Source organism: Melozone crissalis, unplaced genomic scaffold, assembly GCF_028551555.1.
Source record: "Melozone crissalis strain CALT ecotype California unplaced genomic scaffold, PUWL_Pcris_2 ptg000088l_1, whole genome shotgun sequence".
NCBI classification, from domain to species: domain Eukaryota; kingdom Metazoa; phylum Chordata; class Aves; order Passeriformes; family Passerellidae; genus Melozone; species Melozone crissalis.
The window spans coordinates 4,644,926-4,670,352 of record NW_026535865.1 but is presented as its reverse complement, the minus strand read 5'-3'; the positions used below and the strand labels follow the sequence as shown (position 1 = coordinate 4,670,352).

Here is a 25,427-nt window from a genome sequence, read left to right as displayed (position 1 = left end):
CACACTTGGGTGTGTTTATTAAGACAAATTAAAAACAAGGAAGGCTTACAGCCAAGCTTCAGGAAATCTCAGCTGCATTTTTATTTTAAAAAAATTGTTTATTGGAAGGCAAAACAACAACATTCACAAGTTGGTAACATACAGGTGTTGTATGCTGATTCACAGACAGGTACAGTTCCACAACTACAGTAGATCTAGAACAAACTGATATTCCACCATACTAACTGAATGGTTTTAAGAGGGTTTTTGCTCTACAAACATCTGGAAAAGGGGCAGACCTGGGGACTGGAAGTGCAGTGTAAGGGCCTAACAGCTCTAGCTGGTGGTCTCTGGAAACAGTTACAAAAGATTTGTTTCTTTTTTTCATTTAGATTACAGCAACTTTCCAAGAACATCTCATTGATAGAAACGTGTAGAGCAGAGAAAATGGATTCTCTTCTATTGAACTAATTAGCTTTTATTAAAGGGTATATACAAAAATATAAAAAGCTCAAAGACTGTGTTCCATTACAAAGCATCACCCATCCCTCAGAGTGCTGGGGAAGCTACCAGAGAAGTGACCCTTGTGTCCTGCCCCGAGTGGTGGCTGCAGCAGCTGCTGGGCAGGGCCTGGAGGTGACTGGAAGGTTCTAAAAGCTTGCACAGTGCTCAGAGGTCACCTGCACTGGAACTAGATGCTTCATTCCCCATTTAGACATTAGGATACACTGCTCAGCATCAGTCTGACTTGATCCCAAGGCAGCACCCCTCCACTTCAAATAGAATTAACCTTTTGAGAGAAATAAATATACATTATGGAACTAGAGAACATAGAACCACATCACATAATGTCTATTCCACAGGAATGAATGAGGCACAGTCCTGCACCAGGAACAGCTTGAGTGGGGTTTAATTCTGCTATAAAATGGGGAACTAATTAGAAAGTTTTGCAAGATAAATGGGAATTTTTAAACTCGCTAGACATGTCACAGTAAGACCTGGCCTTTTTTAAGCACTAATTGACAAGTATTGAAGTACATGTCATCGCTTTCCATTTTTCACCATGGTTTTAAAAGTAATTAATTTGTCACTTTGTCCAGACTTTAATCAGGATTTCTAAACGTTTAATGTTTTGCAGAAGATGCAAGACATGTTTCTTCAGAGAGTCTTACTCGGATGGTGAAGGGTCTTGTGTTTCATGCTTCACTGAAACAACAGGGAGAAGAGCTCTTACACATTCTGCAGTTACCTAAGCTGTCTGAAGTGTTTGGTGGAATGAGGGTTCTGTTAATAAGGAATTTTTCCTTATGGGCTTTATTTGAACCCATTTTCTTGCACTGATCTAGAGGCAGAAGTGACATTTCATTGAGCATGCCAACTTTTTCCTTTTAGCTGCTGGCAAGTGCCAATGTTCAACGTATCACAGATCTGCAAAAATCCATCTTTTGGGTCATTGTCTTTTTCTGAACCCTTCCTGCACTACAGGGAATTTATTACAAATTCTGGCTTTGGCAGAATGTGGTACTAATGGAAGGAAACTCTGTCTAGGGCAGGGGTAAACAGTAAGTGTGGCCTAACTTGGTTCCAACCACAAGGACCTCCCTGCTGTGGCAGCTGTCCCTTGTGTGGCACAGCTCCCCCTCCACGAACTTTGTGACTATTTCAAGTTTTTGTGGGGGAACATTCAAAGATGCAGGTGCTCGGTATTGCAGCCAGGAAGTGACTTACACAGAACACACTGATTAATTAACATTTCAGAAATTAAAACACAACACAATGCCTAAAAAGAAAAAACTTGCTGGGTTAATCAGAGTACACATCCACTTACCTGCTGTTTTACTGTATCAGTTACATTAGAAAAAATTAAGAGCTACTGCTATTTTGATTTGGGTTTACAAAAATCACTTTGAAGTCCATAGAGGTTTCTAAATTGCTGAGAAACATTCACTTACATTCATCCCTGGCCTTCATGCGTGCGATAAATGAGTAACTTTTATTTCTTCTGTAGTTTTCATAAGGGTCGTCCAATGCAACTCCCACTCCTTTGTACTGATCCCATTTGTCTCGGATATCACCTCCTTTAATTGGATCTTGGATTCCTTGCTCCTTGGCTCCCAATCCACCAGATCCACTCCATCCTGCAGCAAGGACACAACATTGCAATCCTTTCACTGCTTTTTTAGGACTATAATTGTGAAGACAAACACATTTTGGAAACAACCAAAGAAAGCATCAGTTTGATAAAGCAGGATGGGAACAGACAACCTGGAACAGCACATGAACTGTCTCATTTATCTCACAAGCATTAATATGCAGAGATTCTAGGAGCTGACAGCAGCAGTATCCCTAAAAACTGTTAGGAGGGTAAGAAGAAAAGCAGAGCAAGTCCAATCTGTCCAGTCAGCCCTGCTGACCTGCACTGCAGGGAGATGAAATACTTCAGGTGGGGTCAGTTCTATCTGATGCCAAACTCACATCCCTGTCTTCTGTATTTTACATCTCTGAATGTTCTTATGCTGACCTTGATGCCAAGGAATAATTCCTTATGAACATGCATTAATTAATTACATCTAAGACTTCGGTGTCTAATTTTGTTTCCTGCCTTGTCTAAGATTCTAGAACAGCATCTTACCCATTTTCACTAGCATTTGATGGCCTTTATTTTCTTCTCCAAGTCTCGATTCTGGTATTGAAGGCCCAGAACTGGAGCCCAAACCAGCAGAAGAACTAAGAAAATAAGAACAACAAATTTAGAACCAGTGATGTTATTCTGACACAAAACACGGTCAGTTCTATTCTGTTAAGCATTAACATCCAACACAATTCTATCCACTCTACTAAGCTATTCTTTACTACAGCCTTCAGATTATGCAGTTATTGAGGTGCCAGAAACACATCACCTGCTTCTCAGCACAAGGGAAATCAAACAGAATCACACACAGAATCACACAGAATTTCTAGATTGGAAGAGACACTGCGCTCTTCCCAATGGAGCACACAGAGAATTACTCCTGCTCCCAAGGAAGGCATACAGACTTCACAGTTTTGCAGTTTTCACTTCTGCACGCAGTTTTGTTAAAATAAAAAGCCACCACAATAGAGTAATATTCTCTCTACAAGCCCATATAGCAGATCAATTATTTCTAGATCTGCTCTCCATCATCTTTCCTGCTCTTTGATGAAATGCTGATTATCCGCTGGTAAGGAGGCAGAGCCCCTGCAGGCTCTGTTCCAACAGCCCAGGTGAGAGGAGACAGAACCAAAGCAGAGCTTACGGAGGAGTGGGGCTGCGAGAGCGGGACCGGCGCCGCCTCCCAGGGGAGTAGGATTTGGAGCGAGACCGGGAGCGGGAGCGCGAGCGGCTGTGCGAGGAGCGGGACCTGCTGCGGCTTCTGCAAGGGAGAGCACACAAGTTACACAGCAACCCCGTGGATCCTTGCGTCAGCCTCCAGGGCTGGGGTTTGCCCACTCCCACACTTCCCAAGGTTCAGCCCCCTGGGCCCTACCTGGACTGCGAGCGAGAATAGGATCGCGACCGAGAGCAAGAGCGCGAGCGGGATCTCGAGTAGGAGCCGGATGATTTTGAAGATCGTGAGTGGGACCGAGAAGATGAACGGCCTCGGCTTTTAGAGCGACTGCGAGACCGAGAGGGCCCACTGCACAAATGAGCAGAGAAACTCCACTGAGATTCCATGGAGAAGCACCACAAACACAAATCTGATCAAATTCAAATTACACACAAGCACTACTTCTGCAGGGAAAGTGAAAGCTTGAGTGTGAAAAACTCTTTCACAGAATCACAAAGTGGTTTGGGTTGGAAGAGACCTTAAAGCTCATCCAGTTCCAACCCCTGCCATTGGGTAGGGACACCCTCCTCACGACCAGGTTTCTCCAAGCCCTTTGTGATTTTGTGATTTCACAAAATCACAAAGCAGTTTGGGTTGGAAGAGACCTTAAAGCTCATCCAACCCCTGCAATTGGGCAGGGACACCCTCCTCTAACCAGGCTGCTCCAAGCCCTGTTTAACCTGGCCTTGGGCACTTCCAGGGATGTGGCACCCACAGCTGCTCTGAGCAACCTGTGCCATGTCCATTTTCTGCAGATTAGACAGAAATTCCAGCACATTGAAACTCATTCTTCCATCAGCATGTTGCTGAACAGACTTTCCCTCTGCATTTAGCCCAAGCACCCTCCAGATGAACAGCACAGAGCAGAAGGTGGCACACAGGAACTCTCACCTGTTTCTCTTCTCTTGACCTTTCCTCCGCCTTGCTCTCATTTTAGCTCTGAAGAATTCGTACAGTCCGTTCTGCTCCCATCCTTCACTGCAACAAATCAACCACACAGAACCCACACGTGTAAATTCCACTTCAGTGGAGACCTTAAGGATTTTCACAGGATTTTGTACAGAAAAAAGGGTCTGGGAAAAACTGTCTCACAAATCGCAGCATAAGATCAAACAGAAAGTGCAGCTGCAATACAACAAGAGCATTAGGAGAACCAAGACACAGGCAAAAGAGAGGGAGGCATTTTGTGATTTGAGGCACCTTCTTAGAGCATTTTCCTTACCATTTTATTGCCTACACCTACTCTTACCTGTTTCTAGGCCTGTCATGAGATGGTGGACTATAAAATGCCTCAACTGCAGCCAGAAGTCTCTCACTGGGGGGCATTGGAGGTGGAAGACGAATATCTTTAGGATCTAAAGGTTTATACTCGTGATCTTCAAGCTGCCAGAAACAAAACAAATTACATTTGTCATGTGTCATGGGGAGGCTACCTGAAGAATAACTACAGATTTAGCTGTGTAGAGATCCCAAATTTTAATACTGGATAAAAAATGATCTGGAAATAAGGATTCTATAGACAAACCAATGCTTCCTCATGCTATCACCATTGTGAGTTCTCTGAGAAAAGCCTGCACTGCACAGGTTGAAATATTAAGTGGGTCACCAGGTAGATAAAATGCAAATCTCATCCACCTTTTGCTGGATGGAAGCCTGGCACAAACTGGTGTCCATCTCAAATACAGAATACATAAATGTAACTATCCCTGAAGAGGCTGATACAGGTATGTTTCCTGTTCTCTATCCTTCTTTGTATATATAACATTGATATTGTAAAACATCTTCAAGAGAATTCTGATTATGAAGAACTAATAGAGTGGCCCCATCAGATCTGTGAAGTCTCTCTGGCCATCTGGAAATCACTGGGGATTTCCATTTCCTACAAAGAGGGGTCAGACTTGCAAGTATAAATTGCTCTTTCACACTGTGGGTTCAACCAGCTTCCTCTAGCACACAACACACAAAAATTCTCACATTTCCACTACCTAGTCCCCCAAACTACTCCTGCTCTTATACCCTAGACTTGCTTGTGGGATGGAAGGATTTGAAATCATACACATCAAAGCTGAACTGTTCCTAATAACAACAACAGGTTTTGGATCTTTTAACCCCACCAGTGTCTTGGTTTGAATCAGTCCCATAGCAAGCACTTACTTTGACCAGTGGAGCCATCAGGCCAGCAGGAAGATCAAAGTAGGGAACATTTGGCACCAGGCTGGGATCATCGTGGTTCATGTGAGGGGGCCCTTGGCGCCGCATGTGAGGGGGCTGCCCGTTAAATCCATGTGGGGGAGGCCCAAAATCTGGGTGCTGTGGCCCTCCCCAGGGAGGATGCTCGCTGATACCAGGGTGAGGCAATCTGTGACCAGGATGATGATGAGGAGGTCCAATTTCTGCAGAGTGGGAGGGTTAAAATGATTTATTTAGCTATTAAAGAAAGAAGGCAGTCAGAGGTGTACTTTAGTTACTGCATTTATCCTAAAACCCAATCTCAGCAGATCCAGCAAAGCACCAGAAATGAAGGACCAGAGGCTGGCTACAGGTCCCTGCAGTGCATCTACCTCCCTGGCCACACTCTCTAGACAAGAGGATAGTTCAGCCCCAAGCCACTGCTTCCTTTGGGACATACTGTGGTCAAAAGGACTCAAATCCATTGGTTTTCAACTATTTTTGGACTTGGAGAATTGAGAAACTTTTAGGATTAATGTAGCAACTCCTACAGAGAAACATAATCTATTTTCTAAATGACTTGTCACACAGAACCAGGGTGATCTTTGGCCTTCACACTGACAAGGATCATTCCAGATTAACAGCAACTCCTGCAGGTGAAATGGAAACTACCTCTGGCCAGGCAAGCTGCACCAGGTTACACTCCCACACATTCCCATGTTCCAACAAGAGAACAATGTTCCCATGTTCCAAACCCAATGAGGAGGAAGAACTGGAGGTAAGGATCGTTTCACCACACACTACCAAGCCACACAACACTAAATGCAGAAAACTAGAGAGCCTGGCAGTCAAAATAAAAAGAAAGAACAAATGAGTGTATGCACAGGAACAAATCCTTTCAGCCTTCCTCTAAAGTTCCTCCATCTACACAGGTCACAGTTCTCATCAGCCCTCACCTATGGGCTGATGTGCAGGTGATTAAATTTACAAGAAAATGCTGCTTCTCACCTTTGAACTTACTACTTTTAAAGCAAAGTAGCTGCAAAAGAGGTGCCTGTTGAGATGCTGACTTGAATTTGGACTACAATTTTTTATTCATTAGGGAAGACTCAAAAAGCAAGGAAGCATCCAACTCTGCACGTGTTTCCTACTGAGTTCTTAGCAGTAGCTTCCCAAACTCCCAAACTAAGGAAAATCACAACAATCCACCGAGAAAAAACTGTCATCCCAAATCACTAAATAATTTTGTAATGGCAATCAGCATTACAACACAAGAAAACCTGGCCTGGTACACACTTTACCTTGAGGAAAATCCCCCTGGGGGTAATCAAAACGATGAGGATAAGGAGGCCTTTCAAAGGGATGGCGAGGTGGAAAATCATCCTGCATGAAGCGAGGTGGAAAGCGGTTGAAATTATGCGGATGCGGGGGCTGGTTGAATTGGGGATGTTGCTGATGTGGAGGAAATGGGCCTCTGAAGTGAGGTGGCCGCTGCATTCGAAATGGAGGTTCCCTCTGACCCCCACCCCATGGAGGCTGTTCATGCTGGTTGTTCCACGGTGCTTCAAACTGGTTGTTCCATGAAGGATCAGGCTGGTTGTTCCAAGGTGTTTCTCGCTGATTGTTCCAGCCTTGATCTCTCTGCTCGTTCCACATTCCTTCGTGGTTGTTGTTCCAGGGAGGACAGTGAGGTGGTCCCTGGAGGTGAAGTCATGAGGTTACAAGAATGAAGAACACAATAATACACCTTCCTAAAGAAATACAGCCCGTGCACAGGTGAAAAAACATTTCAAATACGAGTCTGAATGACTGCAACTTCAGAAAAACGATGGGAAAAGATCAAACTGTTACTGAACCAAACAGCTCTTCGTCATAGGAATAGCGTGGTGGTTAATAAACTGAAATAGGATTAACATTTTGCCTTTAACTGCACTTAGAATGACAAAAGGTTACAAGAATGAAGAACACAATAATATACCTTCCTAAAGAAATACAGCCCATGCACAGGTGAATAAACATTTCAAATACGAGTCTCAATGACTGCAACTCCAGTAAAAAGATGGGAAAAGATCAAACTGTTACTGAAGCAATCAGCTCTTGTTCATAGGAATACTACCATAGTTGTGGTGGTAAACAAACTGAAATAGGATTAACATTTTGCCTTTAACTGCACTCAGAATGACACAGCTTGGCATTGAAATCTGGATTTCTAACTTTCACAGCTTCTAATTTTCTAGCTTTTCACTGCACTTCCACAACCAAGGTGGTCATTCCCAACCTCCACAACCAAGACAGTCATTCTAAACCTCCACACGGGTTTTTAGAACTGTTTCTTACCTGTTGTTGACCCCACGGCGCAACAGGGTGAGGTTGGTCAAACCAGGGTGGTTTATTTGGGGGAATCTGATCATGAGATCCAGGCCCACGTGGTCCACCTGAGGCAGGATCCTGCACTCCAGACCCAGTTGTGTCATACTCTGTAGAACCAGCCAGAGGCAGCTGAGATTTACCATCATCTGGAACAATTTAGAGACTACTGTCAGCATCAAAATCACTTGCAGTTAATAAAACATCAGCACACCAGGCTGCAGATTAATTCCTTCTGCAGAATGCTAATTACTGGGAGACAGGATTTCTGATCCATTTAACACTCATCTCTTTGGTTCTTTTTATACTCAAGCATCCACCTGCACCTGCTGCAAGGTTCTGAACAGGTTCAAGCTGTTGCCTGAACCAAACCAGTCTGAACCAGTGCTTTGTGCCTCATTATTAAAAAAGGAGTGGGGAAAAAAAATCATTACATTGTCAGCCAGTGATTTTTGCACAGGTCCCAGGTCAGCTCAGTACCTGCTTGTGAGACTGGAACAGATGGTGGAGCTGAGGCTGGGGCTGCTGTGGGGGCCTGAGGTGGGGGTGTTGATTTCACCTCGTTCTCCAGTGGGGGGATTTGGATCTGCTGCTGCTGCTGCTGCTGTGTTAAACTGTTCACAAACTCCTCATGTTGAGTTTTCAGGTTCTGAATCTGCTGTTGGAAAGCCACTTGCACAGGCTGGACAACCGTTGCATATTCAGTGATCAAATTTGCCTGATAAAAGAAATGAAGAACAAGTGAACACTGAACCTACAACACCCACCTTATCCACTTGTTCCAAACTCCCTGTATTGTCCTTCATCCTCTCTCCCAAAAGATGCGTGAGGATGCAGGATAATGGTGGCAGAACCACCCAGTGTCATTACAAAGCTTTGTGGAGATTTCCAAAATATTCTCTGCAGCCTAAAACCCGCCATCTTTAGTATTGCCTTTTTCCAATACAGCTCAAACCAACAGCATTCATTATTAATAATAAAAAGTTCCTGCTACCACTACAATTTTTATATTCAATGTATCCAATTTAAAGCCCTGTTTGCTTGTTTCCTTTTAACCAAACACTCCCTGCTATACAAGACACTGTCAAATATGTACAGGACTGTATCAGTCTGTATCCTGTATCCAGGGCCACATCAGCAGCTGGATTATTGAAGGTTTGAAATAACAAGGTTATATTTTACATTATTTTTTGTAATCCCTTGTAAGCAACTTCAAGGGAGGGGAGGGGAGACAAAAATTAACATTATACTTTGAAAAGGAAAGTAATTTTCAAAATATTAGCATAAATAAGAAAACTGATATTTTTGTGGCTAACCTGGTACTGGCCAAGTCCAAGAGCTGGGCTTTGTAACTGCTGAATAATGGACTCATCAAAGTACCCATTTTTCTCCCATAGCTGAAGAAGCTGCATGAATAAGAGTGAAAGGATTTTAGAAATTATGAACAATCAAAGAAAAACTGAGCCACAGCATTTCTGTGTCTTCAGCTTTTCATAAGATCTAGGATTTTTATATTTATTTTTGAATGACTAAAGATTCAGATGCATTCATCATTGTGATAACTCTTAAATAAAGCCAAAGGACTTTGAAGTTCTATTTTAAATGTGTACTAGAGCACCTCCTATAACAGACTTTATGAAAACAATCAGACTAGAAAAATCTCAGTCACCTTCTTGCACCTGCCTATTTGTGAATTTACAGAGCACCAACCTAACAAAGCAAAAGTCAAAGTTAAACCAAAACCAGATACTCACTCTGGCAATTTTCTGTTGCTTATCCTCCTCCACTGCGAGAAAACTGGTACAATAAATAGGCACCACCACCTTCTGTAAAGCAGCCAGAAGATCTCGTGCTTGCTTCCTCTGGCTTCAAGAAAGGAATGGGAAGAGTTTTCTTTTTCACTATAACACTAAGTGCATTGAAATATTCAATACATCTCAACTTCTGCTATACTAAAAGTAGTGGAATCATGAAATAGAGTTCTCTCCCTAATGATTTTACTGTAAAATCTTGTCTGGAGGAAAAATACACAAAGTAGGTAAAATGGTTTTACCTAAATTTGATTACTAAAGTACTAGTAAAATGGACATGTAAGGACAGCTGATAAAAACAATAAAATACCAAGTGACTAGTCAAACCAACACTGTATCTAGGAGAAAAACTTCATCAAAACAGCAAACTGAAGCCCAGAACTGAATTCTTACCAGTGATGCAAAACATCATTGATCAGGTAGATGAGGTGCAGGCGCAGCTCGAAGTGAGCTCCGTCCGCCGTTATCCGGTTCCGCAGGTGCCCGGCCATCAACTCACAGTGAGCAGGAGACTTGGCATTACTAAACATCCAGTTCTTGCCAGCCTGAGAAAAGCAAATTTTAAAATATTATAAGTCAGTCTAATGTGTTCCCACAATATAGGGAACACATATATTTCAGAACTTCCTATAGTTCTGAAATAACTGCAGGAAGGTTTTCAGGTAACAGCTTTCATCTAACCTGCCACACAATATAGACATAAAGCTCTTGTTAATGTACAGAGAATCTCAAAATTCAAATGGACCCACAGTGCCACCAAATCCCTGTGCAGATTCAGATCACTTACTGAGATTGCATCTTTTGTGCAAGTGTCAATTATTGGCTGCAACAAGTTGTCGAATTCGTTCATATCTAACTGGGTTTCCTCCAAAACTTTCTGCATTTGTTGCTCGATTGCAAGGGCTACTGCTGATGTGACTTGTTCCTGAATAAAAAAAGAACAAAAAAAAAAGAAGGAAAAAAAAAAAAGAGAAAGAATTACATTACAGCCAAAACTCTTTTAAAGAATAAAGCTGCTGTATCCTTATCCTCTTGGACCAAAGTGGCAATCTCAAAAACCAAAATCTTTTACAAGCACTGTGACTTCATGAAAATGTTTCAATTTTTGGTTCTGAAAAAACTCTTCATATTTTTCTGGAGAAGTCCAGTTTACTTCTACTTCTAAAATCTATCATGTAATAAAAAATAATTGCAAGTAGCTCTTAAACATAAAGAACATAACCAAGGCACAATGAACTCTTCAGTTTGGTTTTCAGCAGCTTAAACAGTTGAACATCTGCAAAAATCAGCTAGCTGATAGCACACAGTTCCCCTCCAATCTAAGTCAGAATACTACAAACTGGGATAAGTCAGAATAGTACAATCTTGCACTTCCCAGCAATCTGTAGCATCAAACCAAGGTTAAAGCAGTCACAATTTATTCCACTCTAAAACTAACAAGATTTTTCAAAGAGCAAATAGAAGGCTTTAATCATAGATCACTCATCCCATGATAACATAACCCATATGCAATCATAACCCAACCTACACATCAGACACATCCATTCTAGGGGAACGATGGCATTTGCCACACAACAAAAGTAAGGAAAGCAGCATCCCTTCTCCTCACCTCCAGCTCTGCTCAGCACCAAACCATCCTTTCCCCCTTCACTCCTAATCCCACTGACAGGCCAGGACACACCAGATGAGTGCTCATCTCAAACCAACCTGTCTCATGGCCAGGAGATGCTGCTCCTGCTGCTGCAGGTTCCACTGACTCTGCTGGATGAGCTCCTCCACAGACGGGGTGCCCTGAGGGGCTGGGATGGGCGCGGCCGGCGGCAGCGAGGGCTGTGGCAGGGGCTGGATCTGTGCGGAAGCCTCGATATCTTGGCTTTGCTTGCACAACACTATCAGACAGAGTAAACTTTGAAAGTAAACCTCCCAGAGAAACCTGCTACCACCAGCCCACGGGTGAAAATGGCACCAGTTCCAAACAGACCCCCGCGCTGAGGGGGTGAGAGGGGTCTCCAGAGCTGCTCGGACAATGCTCTGACACCTGGTGGGATTCTTGGGGTGTCCTGTGCAGGGCCAGGAGTTGGACTCGATGATCCCGATGGGTCCCTTCCAACTCAGCACATTCTATGATTCTACGGTTAACGCAAAATCACAGGTGGCCGGTGCCAAAGAGGAGAGTCAGCAACTCCCTGTGCACTTCCAGAGGGACAACTCCAGGACAAGCCGAGTGAGTTCCGGCTCTCCGGGTGCCGAGCTCCGTCTCACCACGCTGCCCGTCCCTGCGGCTCCCCCTGCCCGCCTCCAAACCCACAACCGGGGCCGTGAGGAGCCGCGGGCAGCGCTGAGCCAACTACCGGGAACCCCGAGCGCTGCAAACCGGTCCCGGCGGAGCAGGACGAGCCCAGAAGAGACAAAAGTGTCTCCGCCGGCCGACCCCGAGACCCCGCGGCCGGCGAGGGAGGGAGCCCCGAGCCGGCCCTGCCCGAGCCGCAGGCCCCACTCACGCTGCTGCTGCTCCAGGGCCAGCTTGTACTTGTAGTAGCCGTAGAAGTCGCCCCCGAAGAGGAAGGAGAATTTGGGGTTCTCCTTCTGCTTCTCCATCGTCATCTTCTCGAACTCGGGCCCGTTCCGCGCCACAAACTGCGCCAGCTTGTCGATGACATTCCGCAGCTCCTGGTCTGTGGGGAAGCAGCGCCGTCACCCCCCGCTCTCCCCCCATTCCCGCGGTCGCCCCCCGTTCCCCCCGCAGCCCCCGATGGCCCCTCACCGTCGGGCGGCAGCGGCATCTCCATGGCCGCGGCTCCCCGGCCCGCTGGGCCGCGCCGCCCTGCCCGCCGAGCGGCTGCGACACCCGCGCGGCCGCGCTTTACGGCCCCGTCGCCGTGGAGACGGCGCGCGCGCCGGTGACGCGGGGTCGCATGGCGCGGTCGCAGCGGCGTCAGGAGAACATGGAGGAGCCGGGGCTGCGCTCGGGGCTCGACTCACTCGGGGCGCGACTCGCCCTCGCACCCCGCGCCCGGCCCTGGACACCGCAGCCCCTCCGGCCGCCTCCCCGAGCCCCCCAACTTCGCCGTGTTCAGCGGCCCCGGCGCCGAGGGGCTCTGGGGGGACGCGGGGGCCGCGCCCCGGGCTCGCAGCCGCTGCCTCAGCGGCTCCGCCCCACGAGAAGCATGTATTTTATGACTGGATTTTCGCAAATATTGAAATGAATATTATATGTGTTGTGTTAGAAAGGGATGCTGTATTAATTCTCTTAAGTGCTGTGTTAAATGTAGTTTTAGGTTATAAAAATTGTTAAAATAGAAACGATGCTATGTAAGATACTTTTCCTTAAAGGAAGGACTAACACCAGATAGCAGCCACAGGACACCTCAGTCTTTCCGAGAAAAAGAATTTATTGCCCCATTATCAGGAGAAATGAACTTCTTCCTGCTTCGAAGGCACTGTTGGGATTCTAAGGAAGAAGTTGACGATAAGCAAACAAAATCCTGTACTTGAATTGGATTTATGAATCACGTATGAAATGTATGAATATGCAACAGGTGTTGTTTTTAAGGGTTAATCCTCTGTTAACTGTGTCCTTTTTCGGTCTCCTGCTGCCCAGAAAAAGTTACCTGGACTGTCCATAACTCTTTGTATTTTTTGTCTCATATTGTCCTAATTCAGTTTGTCCAAATTGTTATTACTCTAATTGTGTTACTATTCTTTTTAACCATTCCATTACTATTAAACTTTTAAACATTTTAAAAACAAGTGATTGGCGTTTTTCACATTTCTCGACGCAAAATGAGACACTGAACCCTGAAAATTCGCCAGCATTAATCCCAAAATTAGAAAGCACACAAAAATCTTTTGATAATTTTCAACTAACAGACTGGGATGAAGTCAGAGGCCAGATTTGCAAAGAAGAAAGTCTAAATCCTTTAGCTGTGCCTGTGCCATTCAACCAGCAAGGCAGTGGTCCTAGAACATGGGTGGCTATTGTGAAAATTGCATTTATTTTATGATTGGCTTTTCGCAAATATTCAAATGAATATTATATGTGTTGTGTTAGAAAGTGACGCTGTATTAATTCTCCTAAGTGCGGTGTTAAATATAGTTTTAGGTTATAAAAATTGTTAAAATAGAAACGATGCTATGTAAGATACTTTTCCTTAAAGGAAGGACTAACACCAGATAGCAGCCACAGGACACCTCAATCTTTCCGAGAAAAAGAATTTATTGCCCCATTATCAGAAGAAATGAACTTCTTCCTGCTTTGAAGGCGCTGTTGGGATTCTGAGGAAGAAGTTGATGATGACCAGACAGAATTCTGTGTTTGAATGAAATTTATGCACCATGGATGAAGTGTGTGAATATGCAACATCCTTCCCTACAGATCCCCCTTGCTCCAGCAGAACCACACCTGATATTTCAGGAGGGCTGAGCCACAATTCCAATGGGACTGCCACCAGCACCCCACAGGGTGTCAGGTTGGGTTCTGACCCTGGCAGTGTTCTTCTAGTGTACTGCATTGTTTATTTTATCCTTTTATTGTTTTTTTCTTCCCTATTAAAGAACTGTTATTTCCCGCTCCCATATTTTTGCCTGAGAGCCCCCTAATTTAAAATTTACAGCAATTCGGAGGGGTGGGGAGGGTTCACATTCCCCATTTCAGGGGAGGCTCCTGCCTTCCTTAGCAGCCTCCTGTCCTTCCAAACCAAGACACACACATCTCTCCAGGGCAGGCCTTGTTTCCTAAATTCTCCTCACACCTGTCTGTGACACTTCCCCACCATTCCAGCAGTGTCACCTCAGGGACAGTGGCCATGTCCCCTCCCTGTGTCCCCTCCCTGTCCTTCCCCGTGTCCCTCCACTGTGTTTCCTCCCTCTCCCCCCAAGCACGGGCTCTGTTCACGGTCAGCAGCTCCTTTATTGGTGCCAGCACTGTGTCCCCACCCCGCTGTCCCCGTGTCCCCACCCTGCTGTCCCCGTGTCCCCACCCCGCTGTCCCCGTGTCCCCACCCCGCTGTCCCCTACACGTCGCTCTCGGTGACAGTGCCACCCCTGGGGGGGTCACACGGGGGTTTCTGCTCCCCTCCCGTCTCCAGCAGCGCTTGGGTCACCGTGGCCTTGTCCAGGGGCTCGTCCCCAACGCTGGTGTCACCCTTGAGGCCACCCGAGGGTGCAGCCCTGACGATGTCCCACCACAGCACACCCGGGGGACAGCGCGTTGATCCTGCCGGGAGGGGACACCGTGACAGGGAGGGGTGACAGGGAGTGACAGGAATGAGGTCACGGGGAAAGGTGACAGGGACAGGGTGGCAGGGATGGGTGACAGGGGGTGACAGGGACAGGGTGACCAGGAGGGGAGACAGGGGTGGATGACAGGGGTGACAGGAGGGTGACAAGGACAGGGTGACAGGGATGGGTGACAAGAAGGGGCAACAGGGATGGGTGACAGGGGAGTGACAGGGTGACATGGACAGAATGACAGAGAGTGACAGAAATGAGGTCACAGAGAAAGGTGTCAAGGACAGGGTGGCAGGGATGGGTGACAGGGAGGGGTGACAGGAGGGTGACAAGGAGGGGTGGCAGGGACAAGGTGACAGGGAGTGACAGGAATGAGGTCACAGGGACGGGTGACAGGAATGAGGTCACAGGGAAGGGTGACAGGGACAGGGTGTTGGGGGGTGACAGAGGGGGTGGCACAGGGGGTGACACAGGAGGTGACAGAGCCATCTCCCCACTCACCTGGCAGCAGGCTGAGCAGGGCCCCTGTCCCCACAGTCGCCAGTGTCCCCAAGGCGCCGTAGTACAGGTAGGAGATGGAGTAGAAGTCACCCAGGATGGCCGGGCTGTGACAGGGGACAGCAGGGACACACGGTGACGTCACAGGGAATGGGGACACCGTGTGATGTCACAGGGCGTGGGGACAGCGGGGTGTCACCGCCTCCAGGGACACCTGGTGACGTCACTGCCTACAGGAAGACCCGGTGATGTCACAGGGCATGGGGACAGGGTGATGACATCACAGCCAGCAGGGCCAGGGATGTCACATCACAGGGAACAGGGACAGGGATGTGACCTCACAGGGAATGGGGACAGAGCTGTGACATCACAACAAACAGGGACAGGCTGTGATATCATAAGGGACAGGGACATTGTTGTGATGTCACAGGGGCAGTGATGTGACATCACAGCCAGCAGGGCCAGGGATGTGATGTCACAAAAACTGGGACAGGCTGTGACATCATAAGGGACAGGGACATTGTTGTGATGTCACAACAAGCAGAGGTAGTGATGTGACACCAGAGCCAGCAGGGACAGAGATGTGATGTCACAGGAAAGAGGGACAGGGCTGTGATGTCACAAAAACAGGGACAGGCTGTGATATCATAAGGGACAGGGATGTGACATCACAGGGAACAGGGACAGGGATGGATGTGATGTCACAGGGAACGGGGACGGGGATGTGACATCACAGGGAATGGGGTCAGGGATGTGACATCACAGCCAGCAGGGCCAGGGATGTGATGCCACAAAAACCGGGACAGGCTGTGACATCATAAGGGACAGGGACATGGTGGTGATGTCACAACAAGCAGAGGCAGTGATGTGACATCAGAGCCAGCAGGGACAGGGGTGTGACCTCACAGGGAATGGGGACAGTGATGTGACATTAGAGCCAACAGGAAAAGGGATGTGACACCACAGCCAGCAGAGACAGGGCCAGGGCCGTGCCACCCCAGGGGACAGGGATGTGCCACCCCAGGGGACAGGAGCACGCCCGCGCTGTCCCCAGCCCCGCTCACCGCAGCGGCTCCGGGGGTGGCGCGGGCAGGGCAGGGCCGCTGGTGGCGCTGGTGACACTGGTGACGCTGGTGGCATTGGTGGCGCTGGTGGCGTTGGTGGCGTTGTGGGGCGGGCACAGCGTCCCCCAGGTGGGCAGCACCCCCATGGTGGCCGCGCTGGGCGGGTACAGGGTGGCACCCACGGCCACCCAGAGTGACAGTGCCAGGCCCACGGCCAGGCCCCCCAGCACCCCCTGTGCGACAGGGACAGGGACAGGGATGGGGACAGGGACAGGGATAGGGATGGGACAGGGACAGGGATGGGACAGGGACAGGGATAGGGATGGGGATGGGGCAGGGATAGGGACAGGGATAGGGATGGGGATGGGGACAGGGATGGGACAGGGATAGGGAGATAGAGACAGGACAGGGACAAGGATGGGGACAGGGACGGGGACAGGGATAGGATGGGGCAGGGACAGGGAATCAGCAGGGCCCAGGGGAGCTGCAGAGACCCCCCCAAAAATCCCAAATATCCCCATGGCTGCACTGAATGGCAGAACCCCCAAAATCCTCCAAGCCCCAAAATCCTCCCATTCCCAAAATCCCCCTCCCCAAACTCCCCAAATCCCCGATTCCCCAAACCACCCAAACACCCCAAACTCTGCCCCCAAAATCGCCAAACCCCAAATCCCCAAACCCCAAACTGCTGACCCCAAATCCTCAAACCCCCTAAACCCCAAATTCCCCAAAACCCCAAACCTCCAATCTCCAAGCCCCAGACTCTTTCCCGAAATCCCCCAAACTCCAAATCCCGCAAACCACAAACCTCAAATCCCAAACCGCTGATCCCAAACCCCAGACCCTCACACTAAACCCCCCAAACCCCAAATCCCAAAACCACAAATCTCCCAATCCCCAAACACCAAATCCCCGAACCCCAAACCACAAATCTCCCAAATCCCCCAATTCCCAAACCCCAAACCTCCCAAACTCCAAGCCCAAACCTCAAATCCCTCAAACCCCAGACCCTGAACTCCCCAAACTCCGACCCCCAAACCCCAAATCCCCCAAACCCCAAACCCAAACACCCCAAACCCCAAACCCTGACCCCGCACTCACTGCGGTCCCACAGCGGGGCAGGAACATCCCCAGCACGAAGGCGCCCAGCAGGGGCCCGCTGATCACCCCCATCACCGTGAAGGAGCCCTGGCGGTTTTGGGGTTTTTTGGGGTTTTTTTAGGGTCTGGGAGAGCTGCAGGAGAGGCCTGGCACTGCCCCAACCCCTTCACCCTCAAGGGCTCTCCAGGTGCCACCAGAGCGTGGCCGTGTCCTTGTGGTGTCCCCGCTGTGTCCCCACTCAGATGGGCACAGAGAGTGTGGGGGGTTTGGGGTTTTTGGGGTTTTTTGGGGTCTGGGAGAGCTCCAGGGGGGGCTGGCACTGCCCCAACCCCTTCACCCTCAAGGGCTCTCCAGGTGCCACCAGAGCGTGGCTGTGTCCCTGTGATGTCCCCACTGTGTCCCCGCTCGGATGGGCACAGAGAGCACGGGGGGGTTGTTGGGATTTGGGGGGTTTTGGGTTTTTTTGGGGTTTTTTTGGGGTCTGCAAGAGCTCTGGGGGGGGCTGGCACTGCCCCAACCCCTTCACCCTCGAGGGCTCTCCAGGTGTCACCAGAGCGTGGCCGTGTCCCCGCAGTGTCCCTGCGGTGTCACCGCTCGGATGGTCACTGACAGCGTGGGGGAGTTTGGGGGGGGTTCGGTTTTTTGGGGGGGTTTTGGGGCTTTTTTTGGGGTCTGCAAGAGCTCCAGGGGAGGCCTGGCACTGCCTCAATTCCCCCTCCTTGAAGGTTCTTGAGGTGGCACCACCAGAGCTGGGCCATGTCCCTGTGGTGTCCCTGCGATGTCCCTGTGGTGTCCCCGCTCAGATGGGCACAGACAGGGCAGGGGTTTGGGGGGGGTTAGGGGATGTTTTGGGGTTCTTTTGGGGTTTTTGGGGGTTTTTTTGAGGTCTGGGAGAGCTCCAGGAGGGCCTGGCACTGCCCCAACCCCTTCACCCTCGAGGGCTCTCCAGGTGCCACCAGAGCGTGGCCGTGTCCCCGCGGTGTCACCGCTCGGATGGTCACTGACAGCACGGGAGGGTTTTGGGGGGTTTTGGGGTTTTTTTTTTGGTTTTTTGGGGATTTTTAGGGACAGTAGAAGGGGATTTGGGGTCTCGGGGGGCTCTCACCTGCAGGACACCCCCCCCCAGCAGTGAGGACAGAGCGGCCACGGTGATGCAGGAGGTGCCAAAGGTGAGAGCTGTGGGAATATGGGATGGGATGGGATGGGATTTATAGGATGGATGGGATTGGGATGGGGATGGGATTGATGGGATGGATGGGATTTATGGGATTTATGGGATGCAATGGATGGGATTGATGGGAGGAGATTGGGATTTATGGGATTTATGGGATGGGATTGATGGGGTGGGACGGGATCTATGGAATGGGATTGACGGGATTGATGGGATTGATGGGATTGGGATGGGATGGATGGGTTTGATGGGATGAGATTGGGATTTATGGGATGGGTTAGGGTTGGGATTTGAGATGGATTGATGGGATGGGATTGATGGGGTGGGACAGGATCTATGGGATGGGATTGATGGGATTGATGGGATTGGGATTTGGGATGGATTGATGGGATGGGATTGATAGGGTGAGATAGGATCTATGGGATGGGATTGATGAGATTGGGATGAGATTGATGGGATGGGATTGGGATTGATGGGATTTATGGGATGGGTTAGGGTTGGGATTGGGATGAGATTCACGGGATGGGATTGATGGGTGGGACGGGATCTGTGGGATGGGATTGATGGCATTGGGATTGGGATGGATGGGATTGATGGGATGGGATTGGGATTTATGGTATGGGGTTGGGTTGGGATTGATGGGATGGGATTGAGATGGGATCCATAGGGTGGAATGGGACAGCACAGCCTGGCACACCCCAGGCAGGGGTGACCCTGGTGGGTGTCCCATCCCCTCAGGGTGTCCCATCCCTGTCCCCAGGCCGGTGGCACTCACAGAGCCCCTTGGAGATCAGCGTCAGCTTCCTTGGGGACAGCGCCGGCAGCCGCGGCCGCACCAGGTCCTCCACAGTGACAGCAGCCATGGCGTTGATGGACGTGGAGGCCGTGCTGGGCGTGAGGTGGCCCCGTCAGCCCCGTGGGGACACCGGGGTGGTGGCACCGCCCGCCCCTGTCCCCGGGCTGGGACCCCTCCTCACCTGAGCGTGCCGCTGTAGGCGCAGGCCAGGAACAGCCCCGGCACCCCCGGCGTGCTCCCGAAGATGTCCAGGACCAGGTAGGGCATGTACTGAGGGACAGGGGTGAGGAGAGGGGCCAGGGGGGCCCCAAAACCCCCTGGGAGCCCCCAGACTCCCACCCCACTGCCTTGGGGGGTGTTGGACACCTGGGAGACCCCAAAACCCCCTGGCAGCCCCCCAAACTCCCACCCCAATGCCTCAGGGGGTGCTGGAGAGATGAGGATTCTGGAGGACCCCAAAACCCCTTCTGACCCCACTGCTTGAGGGGTTCTAAAAGGGGCAGAACCCCAGGAGACCCCAAAACCCCCTCTGACCCCACTACCTTGAGGGGGGTCCTGGAGAGGATCTGGATACGAAGGGACCCCTGTGCCCCTGAGGGGTCCTGGAAGGGGCAGGACCCCAGGGGACCCCAAAACCCCCTCTGACCCCATTGCTTGAGGGGTCCTGGAAGGGACACGATCCTGTGGGACCCCCTGTGATGCCGGGGGGGTCCCGGGGGGTCGGTACCTGGTCGGGGGCGGCGATGGCCCCGGCCAGCAGAGGGTCACAGTGGCCGTAGAGCGCGAACATGACGAGCCCGCAGGCCACGGCGCTGAACACGATGAAGAAGAGCCCGACCTGATTGACCAGCAGCGCCCTGCGAGGGCACGGGGGGCATGAGTGGCATAGGGGGCACAGAGGGCACGGGGGGCACGGGGGGCATGAGGGGCATGAGGGGCACAGGGGGAATGGGGGGCATGGGGAACACGGGAGGAACAGGGGGTACAGCGGACATGGAGGGAATGGGGACACCCGGGGCATGGGGGGCACGGGGGGCACAGGGAACATGGAGGGCACAGGGGGCACGGGGGATATGGGGGGCACGAGGGGCACAGGGGGCATGACAGTCATGGGGGGCATGGGGGGCACGGGAACACGGGGGGCACCGTGGGCACGTGGGGCATGGAGAACATGGAGGGCACGAGGAACATGGGGGGAACAGGGGGCACAGGGGGCATGTGGGTCATAGGGGGCACGGGGGGCATGGCAGGCAGAGGGGGCACGGGGAACACGGGGGGCATGCAGGTCATGAGGGGCACAGGGGTTCAGGGTCCTGCCAGGGCAGCTGGAGAGGTGCCAGGTCCTGGCAGGGCAGGAGGGGCCGGGCAGGGGGTTGGGGTCCTGGCAGGGGTGTCAGGGGAATTCGGGGTCCTCAAAGGGGTGCAAGGTCCTGGCAGGAGAATTCGGGGTCCATAATGGGGTGCAAGGTCCTGGCGCAGGAATTCGGGGTTCTTAAAGGGGTGCGAGGTCCTGGCAGGGGTTTTAGGTGAATTTAAGGTCCATGAAGGAGTGCGAGGTCCTGGCAGGGGTGTCAGGGGAATTCAAGGTCCATGTAAGGTCCTGGAAGGGGCTGTGCCAGGTCCTTGCAGGGCGCTTTACCCACACAATGACCAAACCGCCCCTCCCAGAGCATCCCTTTCCCTCTGCGACTTCCAGCACGGGATCCGGAGAGTTCTGGGCTTCCCGGGGATCCCGGGGGGGTCCGGACTCACATCTTGGCCTCCCTCTCGCTCCTGCAGGCCACGTAGCGCTGCACCTGCGCCTGGTTGACGCCGTACATGGAGAGCCAGAGCAGCGTCCCGCCCAGCACGAAGGTCCACACGGTGTAGCGGCTCCGCGGGTCCGGGCTGAAACTGGGCACGGCCAGGGGGGCACGGCATGGCACGGAGCCCGGGAGGGCGGGCAGGGGATGGGGGTGACCCCACAGATCACGGGGAGGGGTGAGAGGGGCTGGGGGTGACCCCAGAAGTCAGGGAAGGAGGTGAGGGGCTGGGGGTGACCCCACAGATCATGGGGTTGGGGGTGAGGGGGACTGGGGGTGACCCCAAAACCCAGGGGAAGGGGTGAGAGGGGTTGTGAGTGATCCCAGAATTTAGGGCAGGAGGGAGAGGGGCTGGGAGTGACCCCAGAACCCGGAGTGAGGTGAGAAGGGCTGGGAGTGACCCCAGAACCCAGAACAGGGGGATGGGAGCTGGGAGTGACCCCAGAACTGAGCACAGGGGTGAGAAGGGACTGGGAGAGACCACAGAACGCAGGGAAGGGGGTGAAGGGCTGGGGGTGACCCCACAGATCCTGGGGTTGGGGGTGAGAGGGGCTGGGAGTGACCCCAGAACTCAGAGAAAGGAGATGGGAGCTGGGAGTGACCCCAGAACTCAGGGAAGGGGGTGAAGGGCTGGGGGTGACCCCACATAACCCGGGGAGGGGGGGTGAGAGGGGTTAGGAGTGACCCCAGAACTCAGTACAGAGGGATGGGAGCTGGGAGTGACCCCAGAATCCAGAACAGGGGACGAAGGGGGCCGTGAGTGACTCCACAGACCCCAGGGCAGGGATAGGGGGGTCCCGCGGGGTTCGGGGGGTTTGGGGGGTTCGGGGGCACCCACTCGGCGAAGTTGAGCCTGGAGCCGTTGCTGGCGATGCTCAGCACCTCGGCGGGACCCCCGACCAGCAGCGCCCCCCGGATGGCGATGGCGACAAAGCCCGCGAGCATCACGAACACCTGGAACACGTCGGTCCAGATGACAGCCTTCATCCCGCCCTGCGGCACAGCGAGCGGGGCTGAGCGCCCGGACAGACAGGGACAGACACAGGGACAGACACAGGGACAGACAGGGACAGACACAGGGACAGACACAGGGACAGACACAGGGACAGACAGGGACAGACAGGGACAGCCAGGGACAGACACAGGGACAGACACAGGGACAGACACAGGGACAGACAGGGACAGACAGGGACAGCCAGGGACAGACACAGGGACAGCCAGGGACAGACACAGGGACAGACAGGGACAGACAGGGACAGCCAGGGACAGACACAGGGACAGACACAGGGACAGACACAGGGACAGACAGGGACAGACAGGGACAGCCAGGGACAGACACAGGGACAGCCAGGGACAGACACAGGGACAGACACAGGGACAGACAGGGACAGACAGGGACAGACAGGGACAGACACAGGGACAGCCAGGGACAGACACAGGGACAGACAGGGACAGACAGGGACAGCCAGGGACAGACACAGGGACAGACAGGGACAGGCAGGGACAGCCACAGGGACAGCCACAGGGACAGACACAGGGACACACAGGGACAGACACAGGGACAGACACAGGGACAGCCAGGGACAGCCAGGGACAGACACAGGGACAGCCAGGGACAGACAGGGACACCCTGGGACAGACAGGGACACCCTGGGACCCCTCGGGACACCCCCGGGACAGACAGGGACAGCCAGGGACAACCAGGGACACCTCGGGACATCACCTAGGACAGCCAGGAACACCTCGGGATACCTCGAGACAACCCCAGAACTCTCTAGGAACACCTCAATACACCCACAGGATACCCTGGGACACCCCCAGGACACCTTGGGACACCCCCAAGACCCCCCAGGACACCACGAGACACCCACAGGATACCCTGGGACACCCCCAGGACATCTCGGGAACCCCCCCAGCACACCTCGGGACACCCCCAGGACACCCCCGGGACACCCCATAGAACACTTCGGGACCCCTCAGGACACCCAAGACGCCCCGAGGACACCCTGGGACCCCCCAGGACTCCCCCAGCCCCCCCTTCTCACGATGGTGGTGTAGAAGGTGCAGATGGCCCCCGTGGACAGCAGCGATGCCCAAATGTCCAGCCCGGTCACTGAGGGAAGAGGGGACAGCGCTGAGGGTGGGAATTGTCACCTGGGGAGGGGACACAGGGACGAGGAGAGCCCCCCCCCCGAGCCACAGCACACCTTGGTTCAGGATCAGGGCGGGCGCGTAGATGACGATCCCGGTGTAGAGCATCTGCGGGAAGAGGGGGGTCAGGGTCCCGAGGGGGGCTCAGGGTCTCGAGAGGGGCTCAGGGACACGAGTGGGGCTCAGGGACACGAGGGGGGCTCAGGGACACGAGAGGGGCTCAGTACTCCAAGGGGGGGCTCAGTGCCCCAAGGGTGCTCAGGATTCCAAGGGGGGCTCAGGGTCCTGAGGGGGGCTCAGTGCTCCAAGGAGGGGCTCAGTGCCCCAAGGGGGGGCTCAGGGTCCCAAAAGGGGCTCAGGGGGGGCTCAGTGCCCCAAGGGGGTCTCGGGATCCCAAAGGGGGCGCAGGATTCCGAGGGGGGTTCAGGGTCCCGAGGGGGTCTCAGTGTCCCCAAGGAGGGGGCTCAGGATCCCAAGGGAGGGGCTCAGTGTCCCCTCGCAGGTGACACGGTTTTCTCTCGGCTCCGTTTTCTCTCCAAACAGCGCTCCCGCCGCGCCGCTCTCGCTCCGAGCCAGCGCAAACACCAGCGCGGGGCCGAGGGCGCTCCCCAGGGGCTCGGGGCACCGCCAGCGCTGTCCCCGCGCTGTCCCCAAGGCCAGCACCGCACACGCACCGTGGCCACCACGTACTGCACGGTCCCGCACAGCCGCACGCTCCGGCTGAAGCGCCGCTCCAGGTACTGCGACAAGGACAAGGACAAAGAGCACGTCGGGGCCACCCCGGAGTGAGCCCTGAACGGGGGCTGGGGGGGCTCGAGGGACCCCAAAACCCCGGGCAGGGCGAGCGGGGCTGGGGGGACCCCCAAAACCCCGGCAGGGCGAGTGCGGTCCCGCCGGGTTGGGGGACCCCCAGAACCCCAAGGCAAGGGGGGAGAGGGGCAGGGAGAGACCCCCAAGCACCCCAAGGCAGAGGGAGCGGGGTCCTATGGGGCTGCGAAGGGACACCCCGGGACACCCCCAGGACAGCCAGGGGCACCCCAGAACACCTTGGGACACCTCGGGACCCCCAGGACACACCCCGGGACACCTCCTGGTACACCTTGGGACATCTCAGGACCCCCCGGAACGCCCACCGAGACATCCCCAGGACAGCCAAGGACACCTTGGGACACCTCGGGACACCCCCAGGGACACCCCAGAACACGTCGGGACCCCCGGGACACCTCGGGACACCACCCGGGACCCCTCGGGACACATCAGGAGCGGGGTCCGCATCCCTCGGGGGGGGTCTCATCCGCCGAGTGGAGCCCGGACCCGTTGGCAGCGATGCTCGGCACCTCGACGGGACCCCCCCAAGCCGTGTCCCCGCCGTGTCCCCACCTCGTAGGTGCTGGTGAGCCCCAGGCGGTAGAAGACGGGCAGGAAGAGCTGCGCGGTGAGCGCGCTGTTGATGAGCTGCGCCAGGCACATCCAGAGGAATTTGGCTCCGTAGCGGAACGCCTCGGCCGGCACCCCCAGCACCTGGATGGCCGACATGAAGCTGGCCGACAGCGAGAGCCCCACGGGCAGCGCCGACATCCTCCGGCCACCCGTGAAAAAATCCTCCGAGGTTTTCTGGCCGCCCTTGGCCAGCCCGTGGAAGAGCCCGATGGCCGTGGAGATCAGCAGCATCAGCGCGAACACCCCGTAATCCCACGGGCTGAAGGTGAGCTCCCGCACGTCCTGGGGGCCCTGCATGCTGGCTTTAGGGTGTGGGGGACCCCAAATGGGGCGGCTGAGGGAGCGGGGTTAGGCCGGGGCTCGGCGGCAGGGGCGCATCCGAGGAGGGGGAGACTGGAGGCAGAGAGAATTCCTTGGAATGGGAGCGCCCAGCGGAAAGCAGGAGCGGGGAGCGGGATTTTGTGCCGCACCCCGTGCCCTCTGTGCCCTTCCCAGGCGGGGG

At 53.0% G+C, this 25,427-nt stretch overlaps 2 protein-coding genes across 3 annotated transcripts; both read right to left on the bottom strand.

The window, feature by feature from the left end:
• Positions 1-59: 59 nt before the first annotated feature.
• Positions 60-12,520, bottom strand: CHERP (calcium homeostasis endoplasmic reticulum protein). 2 transcript variants are annotated; one of them, XM_054291000.1, is made up of 18 exons: positions 12,438-12,520; positions 12,175-12,348; positions 11,381-11,562; positions 10,461-10,598; positions 10,067-10,218; positions 9,617-9,728; positions 9,179-9,268; positions 8,343-8,580; positions 7,833-8,011; positions 6,797-7,193; positions 5,481-5,719; positions 4,576-4,709; positions 4,218-4,304; positions 3,486-3,635; positions 3,255-3,371; positions 2,612-2,706; positions 1,932-2,117; positions 60-769 (listed from the first exon to the last, which is right to left on the bottom strand). In XM_054291000.1, exons 1-18 carry the CDS (start codon positions 12,460-12,462, stop codon positions 765-767), a joined length of 2,700 nt encoding a protein of 899 aa, XP_054146975.1. In that variant the 5' UTR covers positions 12,463-12,520; the 3' UTR covers positions 60-764. The 2 variants fall into 2 exon arrangements, with proteins under 2 accessions (XP_054146975.1, XP_054146973.1); XM_054290998.1 differs by lacking the exon at positions 60-769 and having other exon boundaries at positions 1,924-2,117.
• Positions 12,521-14,685: 2,165 nt separating this feature from the next.
• SLC5A5 (solute carrier family 5 member 5) lies at positions 14,686-25,222 on the bottom strand. The gene is made up of 14 exons (XM_054290887.1): positions 24,866-25,222; positions 24,160-24,225; positions 23,542-23,593; positions 23,380-23,447; positions 22,173-22,327; positions 21,285-21,425; positions 20,260-20,389; positions 19,714-19,802; positions 19,512-19,624; positions 18,671-18,741; positions 17,566-17,652; positions 16,465-16,697; positions 15,404-15,507; positions 14,686-14,888 (listed from the first exon to the last, which is right to left on the bottom strand). Exons 1-14 carry the CDS (start codon positions 25,220-25,222, stop codon positions 14,686-14,688), a joined length of 1,869 nt encoding a protein of 622 aa, XP_054146862.1.
• Positions 25,223-25,427: the final 205 nt, after the last annotated feature.